Raw genomic sequence first — 14444 nt, forward strand, 5'->3', positions numbered from 1 at the left:
CAAGACATGCACCTAAACTACCCTGGACTTAAAGGTTTATGTGAGAGAGATTCTGTGATTTCAAGATGTAAATGGGATAATAGAGTGCCTGCAGTGACACAAGGACATGACTGAGAAACTGGCTCACCACTGAGCTCATGTGAGAAGGGACTAAAAGGGATTGAGAATCCATCTATAAAAAAAGGCAAAGTACCTTCTTCCTGAAGAGTTTGTCATTTTAACTGTTGGAAGAAAGAAAACTAAAATCCCCCTCATAAACATCTGTTGTGTTGCCTGAGAAGGTTTGGGAGTCCAAAGGGATGGGAGAAGGAAAGCATGGCCAGCAGGCAGTAATGCATGAACTGGTACTGTGAATTTTGTGCTCTCACTCCACCAAAGCTGCCCCAATCCCTGCACTTGCCATCCTGCAGCATTCCCACTGTCTGGCTTTGCAGGACTGTGACTCCCACTCCTGGTGAGAGCCACATGCAACACAAATCCACCAGCCATGAGACAAACCTGAGCTTCTGCAAACAGCATTTCTGCACATCCCAGGTACCACATTTTGGAATCCATATGACATTCAGAGTGTCCCTGCCTGGCCCAAGAGCCAGGACTGTCAACTTCCACAGGGCTGCTGGGAGTAGCCCCTGCTCCCTACAGGCACCAGAAGGTGTCACTTCCCAAGTTCCCGGTGTGGCACATTCCCGAATCAGCCCCAAAACAGCTGCCAGGCGCCACCACGTGGAGAGAGATGAAAAAAGGTCTCCATGAAAAATTCATTTTCACCTTGTTCCTACTCTGAGCACCTTGTAAAGGCTTCTCGGTAAAGTGGGTTTTCTGGTATTTTGAATAAAACAGCAGCCATACCCCAACGTTTCCAGCCTCTGAACATCAACCCAAGAGCCACTGTTCCAGCCACTGTCCTGTCAGACCAGCAGGTTTCACAAAGGAAGGTAAAACCTCGCTGTTCCTTTGGGAACAAGCTGGGATTTCAGGATGAGCTCTAAGCCCCAGCCAGCCCATGGAAAGGGTGCTGTGCCTTACCCGCTTCCTCATGGTGGGTTCCTGGGACTTCTCGAATTTCCTTTTCCTCCACAGGTGCACCTCGTCCGACTTTCTCCTCAGGATTGAGTCAACTGGAGTCTTTTTGGAATGTTCCTCCGATTTCCGCCTGGGAGTTTCCTCGCAGTCCCCTTTCCGTTTCGCAGCATCTGTCACTTCCTTGTTGTCTCTGTTAATTTTCTGCTCCTTCAGCAGCGAGCCCGGGAGATTTGATGCGTATTTGAATCCTGGTCCGCGCTTTTGCTTGTACGCCAGAGAGACACAAAACACAAGCCAAACTTTATACCTTATGCATCTCCCAGCCCCTCAAGCTGCCACCAGCACTCTGGGGAGTTCACCTCTTTGTAACATGCAGAATGATTTTCAAGGAGTTAAAAAAGTTTCAACCTTCCTACAGTTATTTTTTCTAACTACGCACTTGCAAGTGTCTGTCTCAGTTTGCAAGGAAATAAAGTTTCACTAATGCCAACAGACACTCCAGGTTTTGCATAATTGCTTCTCAATTTTTAATCTACTGTAAAGAATTTTCCTTGTCGAAATTAACGTGCAGGAGTGCACAGAAGTAACCTAAATATTCCCTGGGTTCCGGGAGAAGCTTTGCCACACAGAACAAGAATACAAAACCAGAATCATCATGGGATCATCACAGAATCCTGGAATGCTTTGGGTTGGAGGGGACCTTAAAGATCACCTAGTTCCAAGCCCCCACCATGGGTAATTAAGCACAAAACCTGAATTAAGCACAAAACCAAAAGCTGGTATTGGGCAAAATTGTATCTACAAGCCAGAGGGAACGCTTGAGACTTTGTATCTCATTCCGGCACCACTTATTCCCATTAAACTCACTTTTCCAGTTTTCCCTGCGTGGTTGCACTTTGGACACTCCCAGCAGTTCGGCAGCTCATCGTTAACCACACCATCTGATTCCTTCACCTGTGGGAGAGACACAACTCCATTCACAGTCGTGCTGGAAACGCTGCCCAAATCTGCAGGCGGATCACGACCATCCCGAGGCACTTAGCACAGCTCATGTTCTCTTGGATCAACTGCTGCCCTCCCTCCCAGGGGCTGGACAGAGACTCCCAGAGCAGTGCAGGTGCTGCACAGCCCCCCTGCTGATGATGACAACAGGGAGGAAGGCACTCTGCCCCAAGGGGTACCTGACCAAGGGTTCAGCTCTGGGCTTTTTATGAAGGTCAGTGCCAACCCCAATTAACACATTCCCCTCTTGGAAAAACACCAAAAAACACCCTAACAGCCCAAACCAACCCCCCAAACCCCAGCACTGCAGTCATAGCATCTCCACACGTCCTCCCACACCGTGTGTTTGCACATCCCAATCCCGTGTCCCCTCCCGGTGAGGCACAGCCTGATCCTTCCACAGGCAGGATTTCTCCCATACACGTTCCCACATACATTAATCCCGTTGGGCATTTTTAGCAGCAAAGCTCCCTGCACTGTAATCAAGTGTTCCTTAAAATACTTTTCTTTCTGGATCAGAACTAGCAGTCCCAGGCCTGCAGCCCTTAAGCCCATGTGCCAGTGGGAACGGTGGCTGCCAAGTCAGCTCGACAACAGGCACGTTTGTTCACAAGACTGGACACATGGAGGCATTTTTAGGGTTTCTCACACCCCCAGATCCTCAGCCAGTGGAAGAGAGAGAGGCTGACAACTCCACTACCTCTGAGACTGACATTTTGCTTTCTGAAGGAAAGCTCAGTGTTTTATGCTCAGTGTTGTTACACTCCAATAAAAGCAGAGTCCTGCCCCACGCAGCTGGAAAGCTGCTGGTTTCTGAATTTCCACACAGGAGCCTGGATTGCTTCCCAAACAGGAGACAGGTGTTTCAGAAAAGACGTAAGATGCAGCCTCCACACAAACACACACTCACTGATGGCACATTCCCATTTAAGGGTTTAGTTACATATTCAGAAAAAAAAACCTTGGGGGGGGGGGGAAGAGAAAAATATTAATTTATTACTACTGTAGACAACAAAAACCATGCTGCTGTCCAGACTAACAGCTGGGCACTGGCAGCAGCAGCAGCACAGTAGCAGGAGACAGGAACAGGCAGAGGCAGGGACCTGCAGATTTTTCATGCTTCTGAAACATTTCCTCCTCTCCTCCCAGCTCAAGGAAAAGGTACTGGCTGTGAAAGAGCAAGCCCTTGGATTCAGGAACTGCTTCCTCAACTCTCTGAGCCAGACAGCAGCCATTCTAGTTTCACCATCCAGTGAGAGTGATGACATGTCAGTCTCTCAGCAAGTCTCCCGGAGTTAATAAATGAGTAAATGCAGTGGGCAGAATTTAAATACTGGTTTTATCACAACTGTGTGCCTTTGAACCTTCTTTCCCATGGTAGGTGTAAGATACTCCAGGAGTTGTTGTATACATCTCTGCCTCAGGGGAACAATCCCTGGCCCGAGCCCAAGTTGGGAACAAGTTATTTCCCGCACTGAATATAGAACAAGTGCTGCTGAAGGGAAAGCATTGCAGCTCTGTCCCTCCTGTGAAGTTTAAGGAACTGAACAGATGTGGGGAACTGTAAGCAAACTAATTAGACACACACAAACCTGCCACTGAATCTGTCCCAAGCCTTTCAGGCTGGGTGGGAGCCAGTTCCGAGTGTTTGTTGCAAACAGCAGGGGGGTGTCGGAGCCGCAGCGAGAGGCGTCACAGAAAACCCCCTGCAGCACCAGGTCAGCAACTCACAGAGCCTGAACTGCTCTGTGGAGACCTCACTGCTCCGGTCTTCTTGTCAGGGATATGGAGACCCCAGGATGCTGATCTGGCACCACTGAGGGACAGCCAGGAATTCTGACAGTGCCAAGACTAAAACAGGCAGTGACACACACCTGGGCTGAAGCTGTGCTGGAGAAGGCCTTGGTATTCCTGCTGTTCTGACAAGGCACCTAAATATTCTCCTTCACCATAGTCACTATATCCACCTAAGATGGAAAAGAACAGGCTCCTACTGGGCAACAGGAACCCCTTCTCCTTAAGGAAACAGCATCAGGTGCTGCACTCACATGTGCTAACCAGTACCAGCAATTTGGAATGTGGGAATTAAAAATTCACCACTTGTGGTTCAACTCGAACACTCCATAACAATGAAAGGCAACGTTCAGCCCAAAATCTCAGGAGCTCCCCCTGGAAACAGTTCTGTGCTTGTGAAACACTCCCCCAGATCATTTTCATAAGAAACCCGTTCAGCAAAACAAGCATTTGTGTTGGTGGTGTATTTTCAAGGAAAGAAGCATGTCAAAACTTCCCAGGACACGGCTCAGCACATGGAACAACCTGGCTACCCAGATGCACCTGAGCTACCCCTGAATTTAACTCCTCAAAGAGTCATCCTCTGACACTGCTGACTCATGGAGAAAAGCCAGCACAAAACATGGACAGCCAAATCAGGAAGCTGCAGGAGGATGGACTTCAAACCAGGAACAACCTGCCCAGGAGAACAAACCTCCCACTGTATGTGCCAAACTACTCCATAAGCTCTGGAGATACATGTTGGAGGGAGTTCACTCCACGTGGGAATAAGCCAGGAAAGGACATTCTCTCTTTACTGATCCAGTTTATTCCAGTCTCCCTGACTCTGAGATCAGCTAAGCTGGTTGGAACACAGTGCCAATAACACCAAGATCATGGGTTCAGTCCCTTTATGGGCCACTCACTTAAGAGTTGGACTCGATGATCCTTGTGGGTCCCTTCCAACTTGGAATATTCTGTGAAATATTCAGTGACACGTACATTTGCAAGATATTTAGCTGGAGATGACCAACAGTTCACATGGTACTGCTGTTTCCCAAGTGGGACAGGAAGGGACTTTCCCTTGTGGGCAGCCAGAGCAGCTGCCCTGGGGCTGGGGCTGCATCAAAGGCTATTTATGGGCTCCATCCGCTCCATCCTCAGGGTTCGAGCAACATGTAAACATGGCAACAGATTTCTGTCTTGCAGGAAATCATAGAACCTGGGAATAAAGAGCAAGGAGGGATCCAAGGGAGAGACTCCATTTTCCTTTTGCTGTTCCCCTGAGCAGCCCCATCTCTCCTTCCTAGACAACTCTCAAGTCCTACCAGTGCCCTTTTGCCTGAGCAAAGAGCCCCAGTTATCCACAATTTCAGCTCAGCAGAAGCACTGAGAAATCAAAATACAAGACACACCAGGCACACAGTAAATCTCCCACTGCTTAATTGCCAGAAACACCCAAAGCAACACTGTTCCTAGTTACCAAAAGAGCACTCAGAACACCACGCAGGTGTAAGAGAACAAACAGCACTTCCCTGATTTCACAGACCTGACCCACATCCTGTACACCTTGTCCCAAACGTAGTATGAGGAGAGGAAACAACACTTGAGCTGCCAGGAGACAAGAAGTGCGTCCTCTGGACTCAGCCCTGAAGTGTCACTGACACTGCAAAGCCTGAAATGGGGGAGCACAGGGCACTTCCAGCAAGGACAGGAACAGCAAAGCAGCTGTAGTGGCCAAAATTAAGGTACCTCTGAAAACAACAAGCAGCTCCTTCCCCTCCTTCAGCAGCCCTCGAAGCCTTGTTTTAGTCAGAGCCAAGCAAGCAAAGCTCCCTTTCAGAGCCCATCTGTGGCAGGAGCTGTGAGCACCAGTTCCATGAATCAGGGAGACAGACACAGCTCTGGTTTGCCAGCCCCCCCTGTTCTGCTCTAATAAATGACAGCACCGAGCTTGGTGCAACACCACGTACAGAGCCAGGGAAAGGAGAGACCAGGAGAGCTTCACCCCAGGCCTGCAGAAGGAACAGACATACCTCTCCTCCTCGAGATCCCAGAAGGGCCCAAAAGCTGCTTTCTGGGGCATGGTGTGTCAGAACACATTTGCTTTGGCAAATCACTTTAACCATAAACAAATCAGCAACAGGAAATGGCTGATCAGCTGAAAGAAACCAGCTCTGGAGAAAGGCGGTTTCTAAATGCTAATGCATGAAGTTGTGCCCAAAATGACACTTCTGTTAGCAGCAAAGAATACAGCTGCTCACAGGGCTTGAGTCAGCCAAGGGTGAGCACTCCTGCAGCCTGACACTCGCTCAGGCTGCTCTCCAGAGCTGCTCTCTTCACACTCCAACACTTGCTCATAACATCTTTGGAGCCAGCTGCCACCCAAAGGCACATCTGTGCCTGGGCCACCACGAGCAGCAAACTGCTCCTCTGTACTGTGGGACACGGGAAGGAGCTGCTGGCACAGAGCTGGGGCTGCCTCATCCAGAAGGACAGGCAGATTGCTCTGTCCACCCCATCCCGACTGGAACGACTCACTGCCTTACACAAGGGGCAAAAAGAAAGAAAACCAAAACAAACCCACAAGACCTTCGCATGCACACCCTCCCTGTCAGGGCCATCCAAAGCCAGTCTCTGTTCACAGGGAATGCTGTTGCCTCAAGGACCCCACCTGCCAGTCAGGGCTGGGTCTCCTCGCACCGACTCTTTTGCTCACTAAAGCGTCCAAAGATGAAAATCTAAAAGCTTCTCATTTTCTGTGCACTACATTCACATGAAGGCGATAACTAATTCAGCTTTTGTTTCCAACATGTATCACATCCTTGTACTCACCTTAAGGCATCCTGGGTGTATGATTTCATTACAAATGGAGCATTCCATTAGCATGAGATTAAACTTGCTCTCCTCCTCTTCCACAGTGTCCTCCTTCCCAGCTTCTCCACACACCAGACACACAGCAGTATGAGGCAACACCGGCTGTTTACGCATCAGAAAGAATTGATCAGGACATGGAAACAGAAGAACTCAATGTGCATTTACAGTATCCTCATTTCAAAGAGGAGATAAATAGGGATTCATTGTGCAAACTCTCATGAAGGCAGGAAAAACTGGTAACAAATTGGGGCTGGGTACCCAGACCAAGCACCACAGGGAACGTTTCAAAGTGCCCTCCCCGTAGCAACACACATTCATGGAGCACTGCAGGGATGGATGAAAATGCATTTTTGGTGGGTTCCTTGAATCTGTGAGCTGACACAGGCATTGGCATGCAAGTCACTTCACCAGTGTACAAAGGGAGGGGAAAGAAGCAACCCAGAACATCACTATCCACATCCATTAGCTCAGCAACCCGAGCAGCGCTTTGGCAGCTCCCCTCTTTTACAGGCAGGGCAGACAGATGTTATGGGACCTGATCCAGGTCTCCCAGCAAGCCCACGGCAGAACCAAGAACAGACCCCTTCCTGACTGACAGTCCGTTATCCAGGGCCGTGCTCCCAACCTGAGCACTGCAAAAACCTCTGCACACTTAGGAAGAGGATTCTCTCCTGCAAGTGCCACAAGTGGGATCACACTGAATTTTCTTCCTCTCTTCTGCTGAGGCAGAAAGGGAACTGCAGCATCTCACAGATCTGTCACCCATGTCAAAGCACTGAATGCCACTCTAATTAAGAAGCCACCTTTCTGGTAATGATTAACAAACTTCTGGTTTGCAGCAATAAGGTATAAACCTCATTACAAAAAGGAAAAGGAAGATCCTAAACTGGCCATAATGGGAAGTGCAATCGATTAGGCTGCAAGTCCTTAACCATTACACAGCCAGAGGCAGAGATGTGGCTTTTCATGGCAAGATCTCTTGTAGATGGAGTGGATAAAGTCTCTAAGTGGATACCTGCACACCAACCCAAATTTTGGCAGCAGCAGAGCATCCTTCAGCACGTTTCAGCCCAGGAGAAGCCCAGCTGCAGAAAGGCATTACAGGGCACAGTGCTCTGCCCCACACCCCAGCACCCGATCCATTAGCTCTGGAACACTTCCCTGCCTTCTCGTGCCAGGACTTACCCACGCTCCACTTTAAAAGCATTTTGCAAATACTATTCAATTCCCACCCTTCCTCCAAGCACAAAATAGGAATCCCCAGGATCACCAGCAGCTAAACCAGAGAAAAGCCAAGCTGTCCAGGGCTCTGTCCACTTGTTTTGTCTGATCTCCCACACAAGTATTTACATCCACACCCAAGAGCAAACATCCCAGGAGCAGGACAGTTTTTCTTGCTGGGAAAAGTGCGTCCAGGGAACCTCCTCTGTGCCCCACTGAAGGGCTGGAACGGCAGCTGTGCTGTAACAGCTCATCCTCCCAGAGCCCCACATTCCCTTCAGACCCATTCCATGCAGCAAAGTGTGTCCCAGGCACTCCTGCTTCCCTTCCTGACTGAACTGGGGATGCAGAGGAGGTTCCTGCTCTCTGAACAGCAGTACAGTCAGCTCTCTTAAGGCTTCTGAGTTTAATGAAAGCCTGTGTCTACTTAATATCGTCAACGTTATTAACCAGAGGAAAACACAATCCCAGAACTGTAGGGATCATTACTTCCACAGAGCCTTGCTTTCACATCTTTTCAGCAGGTTTTTTTTTTTTTGGCTAGAAGCTGTTTGATGGGTACCACAATATATTGCCAGTGAACTGTTAGAGTACAAGAGCAAAGACAACAGGATTGTTTGTAGAAATGTAAAGCTCCTTAAAAGTTACAACAGTTCAACTTGCTACTTTTCTGGGCCTTTGCTGCTCTAAGAGAGTTTTTAATAATATTTGCTACAAAGGGCAGAGATGTTAGTTTCAATGCATGTGAGGGCAGGACAAGTAATCAAGAGTCCCCTGGCTAGCAAGCCCTGTGCTCTAACCACAGCTTCTGGAAATAAAACTCCAGGCACCAAGAAGAAAAATAAACCTTCATTGGAAGAAAGAGGGTGACTATACTCAGCTAGAAGAGAACCCAGATCATCTCCAAAAGGCTCAGCCTGTGCTATCAAGAGTGGAACAGCTTAGTATGAAAGTTTCCTTCATCAGTGAGGATGAGAAAGCTCACTGCAGCCCTAATTTAATCCTTCCACTAAAAAGGCAGCATGATTTCACTACTTCTTGCCCCTGGAGAATAATAAATTCTTCATCCATGCTGTTCAATTCACGCCACACTCCAGGAAATCAAGTGTTCAAAGAAAAGACACTGGAGCTGCAAAAGCACTCTGCGGAAAGGTGGATATTCTGTGTACTTTACTGAATGATCCAGCAGTGCTGAACCCAATCCTCTATGTCAGGAACAGTGCAGGGCTTAGAACAGGACATTGAGTGAGCCACCAGAAGCAACTACTGGAAACCTTCAGCACTTATCAGTTTCTTATCAGTGTCAGGCAAAGTCATTTAAAGCCTCCACTTCAATCGTCTCCTCAGAATTAAAGGAAAAAAAACCCAAATACTAAGTGGAAGGAACTGGAACAAGAGAAATCAGTAGAGATGGGGTGATATTTCAGTTATGAATAAACAACATTCCTTTCTTGAAAAAAACAACAACAAAAGGAACCCGAAACCCTAAACAACAGCACTAACAACACCTTCCAAAGAACTAAGATAAAAGCTAGAGCTGATTTTTAGCCTTGAACGGAGGCACTGCAGACATGAGACTGGAGGAGAAGCTCCACAACAGTCAGCACGGCAGCAACGGTTTCAAAAGCCGCTTGAACAACTTAATGGAAGATTAATCTGTCAATATTTGTTAAATAGAAAGCTATCACCTGTGACTCAAGAAGCTTCTAAGCAATGTATCACAGGAGCCCAGGAAACAGACTCCCTGCTCGCCCTGTTCTGATGCTCTTTCCCTGACAGCCATTTCCAGTCCCTGAGGAAGACAAGACCCTGGATTGATGTCTCATTTGGATCAAACCCCCTGCTCTATGCCTGGGTAACAACAACCAAACTGAAATTCAGATCTCAGGTAGCCTGGGGCTGGAGTCACCAACACCTCGGAGGATGCCGGTCAAAGATTTCTCCACATCTCTATCTGGTTAGGTAGTTAAGATGTTAAACATGGCTGCAAAGCAGTTTTCCTCAGGAAATTTTGAGATCCAAATATGCCTTTTCTCCATTTGAATCAGAACTTCCCACTCTGTCCTTTCTCCCCCAACCCCGGTGTTCCAGTGTGATCTGAGGGACAATTTCTCAGGTACTGATAACCTCCACTTCTCTGCTGCAGAGAAGGGAAGTTGTGCTATTAAGTATTTAGTAGTATTGTAGTTTTGGATGTGAGGAAGATGAGAAGGGCTGGGAAGAAGGGATCTGAGCCGAGAGGGCAGGGATTACACATCACCTGATGCACTTCAGGACTCTGTGGAGCAGAGGCGCCAGCTCCCCACCCTGTCAGCAGAGCGAGGAGCGGGCCCGGGCACTCACCGCGATGCACTGCCTCATGATGCAGGACTGCTTCATCCTGCCGGGGCCCCCGAACTTCTTCATGTCCTTGCAGAAGTGGCACTCGCCGCACTCCGTCCGCAGACACGCCTCGCACTTGCGGCATCGCGTCCTCCTCCGCCGGGCGCCCGCGGTGGTCCGGTTGGCCGCGAGCTTCACCGCAGAGGCCGGGCCCAGCTTCCCCTTGGGCCGCCCGACTGCCCTGTTCTGCAAGAACCAGACACACACAAGGTCAGTGGCATGGCCCGCTCCCCAGCTGAACCACAGAACCTTCCCGGGCAGGAGCTGAGGGCACCACGGGCAGAGAACCCATGGGTGGATCGGAATTACACGCACACGGGTCATCAACACCCCGCAGTCACTCCAGCGCTCTCAGAGCTCAAGGAGTGCTGTTAACTTCCCACTAAGAGATGAACCATGTAAAGACAAAGAAATCAGGACATAAATGAGAGGTCCCAAACCCAGAGCAAGCCCACTCCAGGAGGAGGGCAGGGAGAATCCACTTACACACAGCTCAGTGCAAGACCAAGTCCTAAACAATGTGCTTGGCTTATGTCAAGAGATTATCTGTGCCAACACTGAGCTCTCAGATTTGTGCTCAGGTTAAGCCAGAAGGTCTGCTTTCCTCCAGTGGAAGTGGAAGAATCCAAGGGGGCAGCAAAAGTGATTTTGAGGTTACAGCAGCGAAACGCCCAGCAATGGCTCAAGCCCCATCAATCTCCCTAAAAAACCAGGAGACCACCAACTACTGCCAAGTGATTAAGGAGGAAATAAACCACAAATGCTACAAAACCTTTCCAAAGTAGCTCCCCTAGTATCCAACACCAGCAAGTACTCAAAAATAGAACACCAACTGATGCTGTGCAAAGGCTAAAAAGGGCATCCCAGGTCTAGATTTCAATGACCTTTAAGAGAGAAGCTAAAGGAGCATGAAAAGATTTGAAATGATTAGGTTAACTGCAACATGTTCACTCTGGACATCCAGATTTCATGTTCTCATCAGAAACTCCCTGTTATTCACAAGAACTTGCAGTTCAAGCCAAACTTCCCTAAATACCATATAATTGTATGGGGCTAATTATGCAAGAATTGGCTTGGCTCATTCTGACCACTGACAGCTTTCTCCATAAAGATGACAATAACAGGACTGCAGAGTTCATCTGGTTTACCATTTATACAAACTTTTCCACTTTCTGCACATCTCAGCATATGACCAGCAGACCAGCCAGTTTCACTTTCTGTTCCAGCTGAATTCTGGGCAGTCACCAAGGCAGGGGCAGGTTGGCTGTAGGAAGCCATGAAGGAATTCCACCAAAGATTTTAAAAGAAGAGGTGTGGGAATAATTCCACTTGGTTCTACAAAAGCCTCCCTAAGTGTCCTGCTACACAACCCTGCAGAAAAGCCACACTGCTGAGTATTTGATCTTCCTCCCAGCTGACTTAGCAAAGCTCCAGTGACTCTCCCTAAGCTGCAGAAGAGTGCTGATATTTTAACAGCCTCCATCCCAGGAATCTCAGTGATGGGAGCACAAAGAAGCCAAGAGTTAGACCCCCTAAGCTTTCTGTCCTACAGACCTACTGCAGGTGAGAGAATATACAGTCCACGGGGTTACACAGATTTCAGCAAGTTTTTAATTCCACTTCTGGGGAGCAGATATTGCTCTGTGTGCAGGTTGAACCTCCCTGTGCTGTGTGAACACGGACAGCACAGCTTCCCTCCCATCCCCAACCACACCGGCCGCCTGGATTTCAGATCAATGTCAGACACTCCAAAGAATAAATATTTACCTCCTAGACCAACTTTCCAGCCTCTCAAGGATAAAGTCGTCTCTGGCAGGGCTGGCTTAGAGGCAACCTAGATAAGAGATAATTTTCTTCCTCAGCATGAATCACTCCTCCGTTCTCTTTATTAGTCTCCTTCCACTAGGAAGGGACGCCACGAACCAAGGGCTGGATATCAGCGGGAACAAGTTAAACCAAAACATGTACAACAACTTGGGCAAGTTCCCCTCGGCCAACAGCACATGGAAGATAGTATGGCACCTGACTCCTTCCCACTGGGATGGGATAGGATTAAGTTTAGGGAGGCAGACAACAGCTCTGGCACCGTCAGAACGGTGTTTTTAAATGCAACTGCTTTCAAGGAAAAATCAAACTCGGTACTTTTCCAGCTGAAACACAACTCCTGCTTTCTGTCACGGTAAAATGAGCCAAGTCCTAATCCTGAGGACAGCAGTTTAAGTGCCAGGACACTACAGAGATGCAAGAGGTAAAAAGGCATTGCTTGAACGCAGAATCTGAGAATCCTAAAAAACCCCACAGAAGCAGGAAGGTGAAGGTACAAGAACAAATCTGAAGCCAGACCACAGCACACACCACAGATTTCCTTACAGATCACCAGCACGGGGCAGAGGTGCAGGCCTGGATCTCACCGTATCACCCACTTCTTAACTATCCAGACCTCTTCACTGCTCGTTAGCTTGTTCAAGCAATTGTACTAATTTACCAACCTACCAATCCTCAATCCAAGCCACATTTTCACTCCAGGATGTCGAAGCCAGCAAGGCTAGAGAGGCCTTGCAGGAATTCCCACTAGTATCCAGTTTCAAGGGGCTCCAAAGTGGGCGCTTAAAAACCTCCACTGAAGAAAATCTGGCCTGTGGGTTGCTATCCCAGAAAGGGGCTGGGATTCAAGGGGGTAGAAGGAGCCTCCAACATGGCTTGGGGTTTATTTAGCACATGGCAGACGGCCAGACAAATTCCAGGTCGATGTTAGCGAGGAGATGCTGCAGGATTTCCAGCTCAGACTGCAGTGTTACAGTGTACCAGCCCGGGGTAGGGAGTTGAGGTAGATTTCCTTCCCAGCTCGTGTCCTCATCTCTGTACTGCAACTTGTCACCCTCCCAGCTCAACTCCGTGGGTCTGTCTTGCAAATGAAGAGCAAATGGTAGGGGATGGCAGGACTCCTCACCCTGGGCTGACCACGGTGACCAGCAATCCACGGCCTCAGGCTCAGCAAGCCCTAACCTGGGTTCTAGGCCAACAGAATCTCCTCTTGTGGGGCAGATCCCACAATGTCCTTTCCCAAGGAGGTGACACCCTACAGCACAGCCTGTGCCTGCTGGCTCTGTAGCCCCAAGCAGCCACCTCTAAGAACCGCCAGGAAAAAGACTTAAACCTAACATTAGAAGCCAGGGAGCTGAGACAAGGCCTGCCTGAAACACCATCATCAGCCATCCCCTACGTTCTCCAGCACCTTCACAAAACTATGGCCACAGCAAGTCTTCAAAAGAGAGGCAGGAGCATGCTGAAGTGATGACAGCCGCTCTGCCAAGCTCCCAAGGGCTGTGCAGGCAGCTGCTGAAACATATTAGGATTAATATCCTAAATCCCTATCTCTATTACACTGAAACCTAGAAAGCTGGTGGACTTGCTCTGCCTTCTAGACACGTGAACAGGACACCCTGCTGGGGTTCTTTCTCTTGTCCTCCCCAGATTACTGCTATGACACACAAAGGTAGATTGTTCCTGTTCCTGAAGCAGGCACAGCATTTGGGTAAGTGGGAGTAAACTTGGGCCATCAAATGTAATACACCATGAACTACAAAGCCATTTATAAGTCATGAAGTTGGGGTCATCCTCCCACACCACAGTGCTTAAACACACCCAACTCCTCACACAGGAAAGGGGACAAAGTAGCAAACTCATTTACACTTATTTTCTGAAGTGCTGAGTTCCCACAGACCCCATCAAAATTCAGTATGCTCCAGGTGGTCTGGGTGGGGTGGTCATCAGCAATTCGTCTTTAAACGGGGTTGTGCAGACCTGGAAATAAGCCCAGGTACAACGCTTCCAACTCTAAATCAACCCTAGGAAATGCTACCTGGAAGTCACTGCTCAGAACATTAGTTTATCTTGGCTGTGGACAAACAGTCGGCTGCTGGGAAGTTTCCACTGCCTGCTTACAGGTACCTCAGCACACTTTTACCACGCATCACAGGATGCTTGGCTGTCACTGAAAACCCACCCACCATCACACCCGGCTCAGAAGGACCAGAGGCACAAAGAAAGGGCCTCTACTCTGAGCACAACCCTTACTGCAACAGAAACACAACCCTGATGTCTACAGCAACAGATTTCTAACACTCACACTTAGGAAGAACAACTCCTGGGCAAACAAAAATACC

At 48.7% G+C, this 14444-nt stretch overlaps 1 protein-coding gene across 7 annotated transcripts in view; it reads right to left on the reverse strand.

Moving 5' to 3' along the window:
* Positions 1–14444, reverse strand: part of KDM2B (lysine demethylase 2B) — a 110886-nt gene that overhangs the window by 6829 nt on the left and 89613 nt on the right. For 5 of the 7 annotated variants that reach the window (XM_027878547.1, XM_027878543.1, XM_027878546.1 and 2 more), the window contains 4 exons: positions 10240–10464; positions 6634–6777; positions 1889–1977; positions 1027–1294 (listed from right to left, as the gene is read on the reverse strand). In XM_027878547.1, the coding sequence (XP_027734348.1) occupies positions 1027–1294; positions 1889–1977; positions 6634–6777; positions 10240–10464 (726 nt within the window). The remainder of the gene's footprint in view (positions 1–1026; positions 1295–1888; positions 1978–6633; positions 6778–10239; positions 10465–14444) is intronic. The other 2 variants (XM_027878550.1, XM_027878544.1) reach the window with 1 other exon arrangement.

The sequence above is a fragment of the Empidonax traillii genome, unplaced genomic scaffold (assembly GCF_003031625.1).
Source record: "Empidonax traillii isolate 1590-97213 ecotype Southwest subspecies unplaced genomic scaffold, ASM303162v1 scaffold43:size1863611, whole genome shotgun sequence".
NCBI lineage: Eukaryota > Metazoa > Chordata > Aves > Passeriformes > Tyrannidae > Empidonax > Empidonax traillii.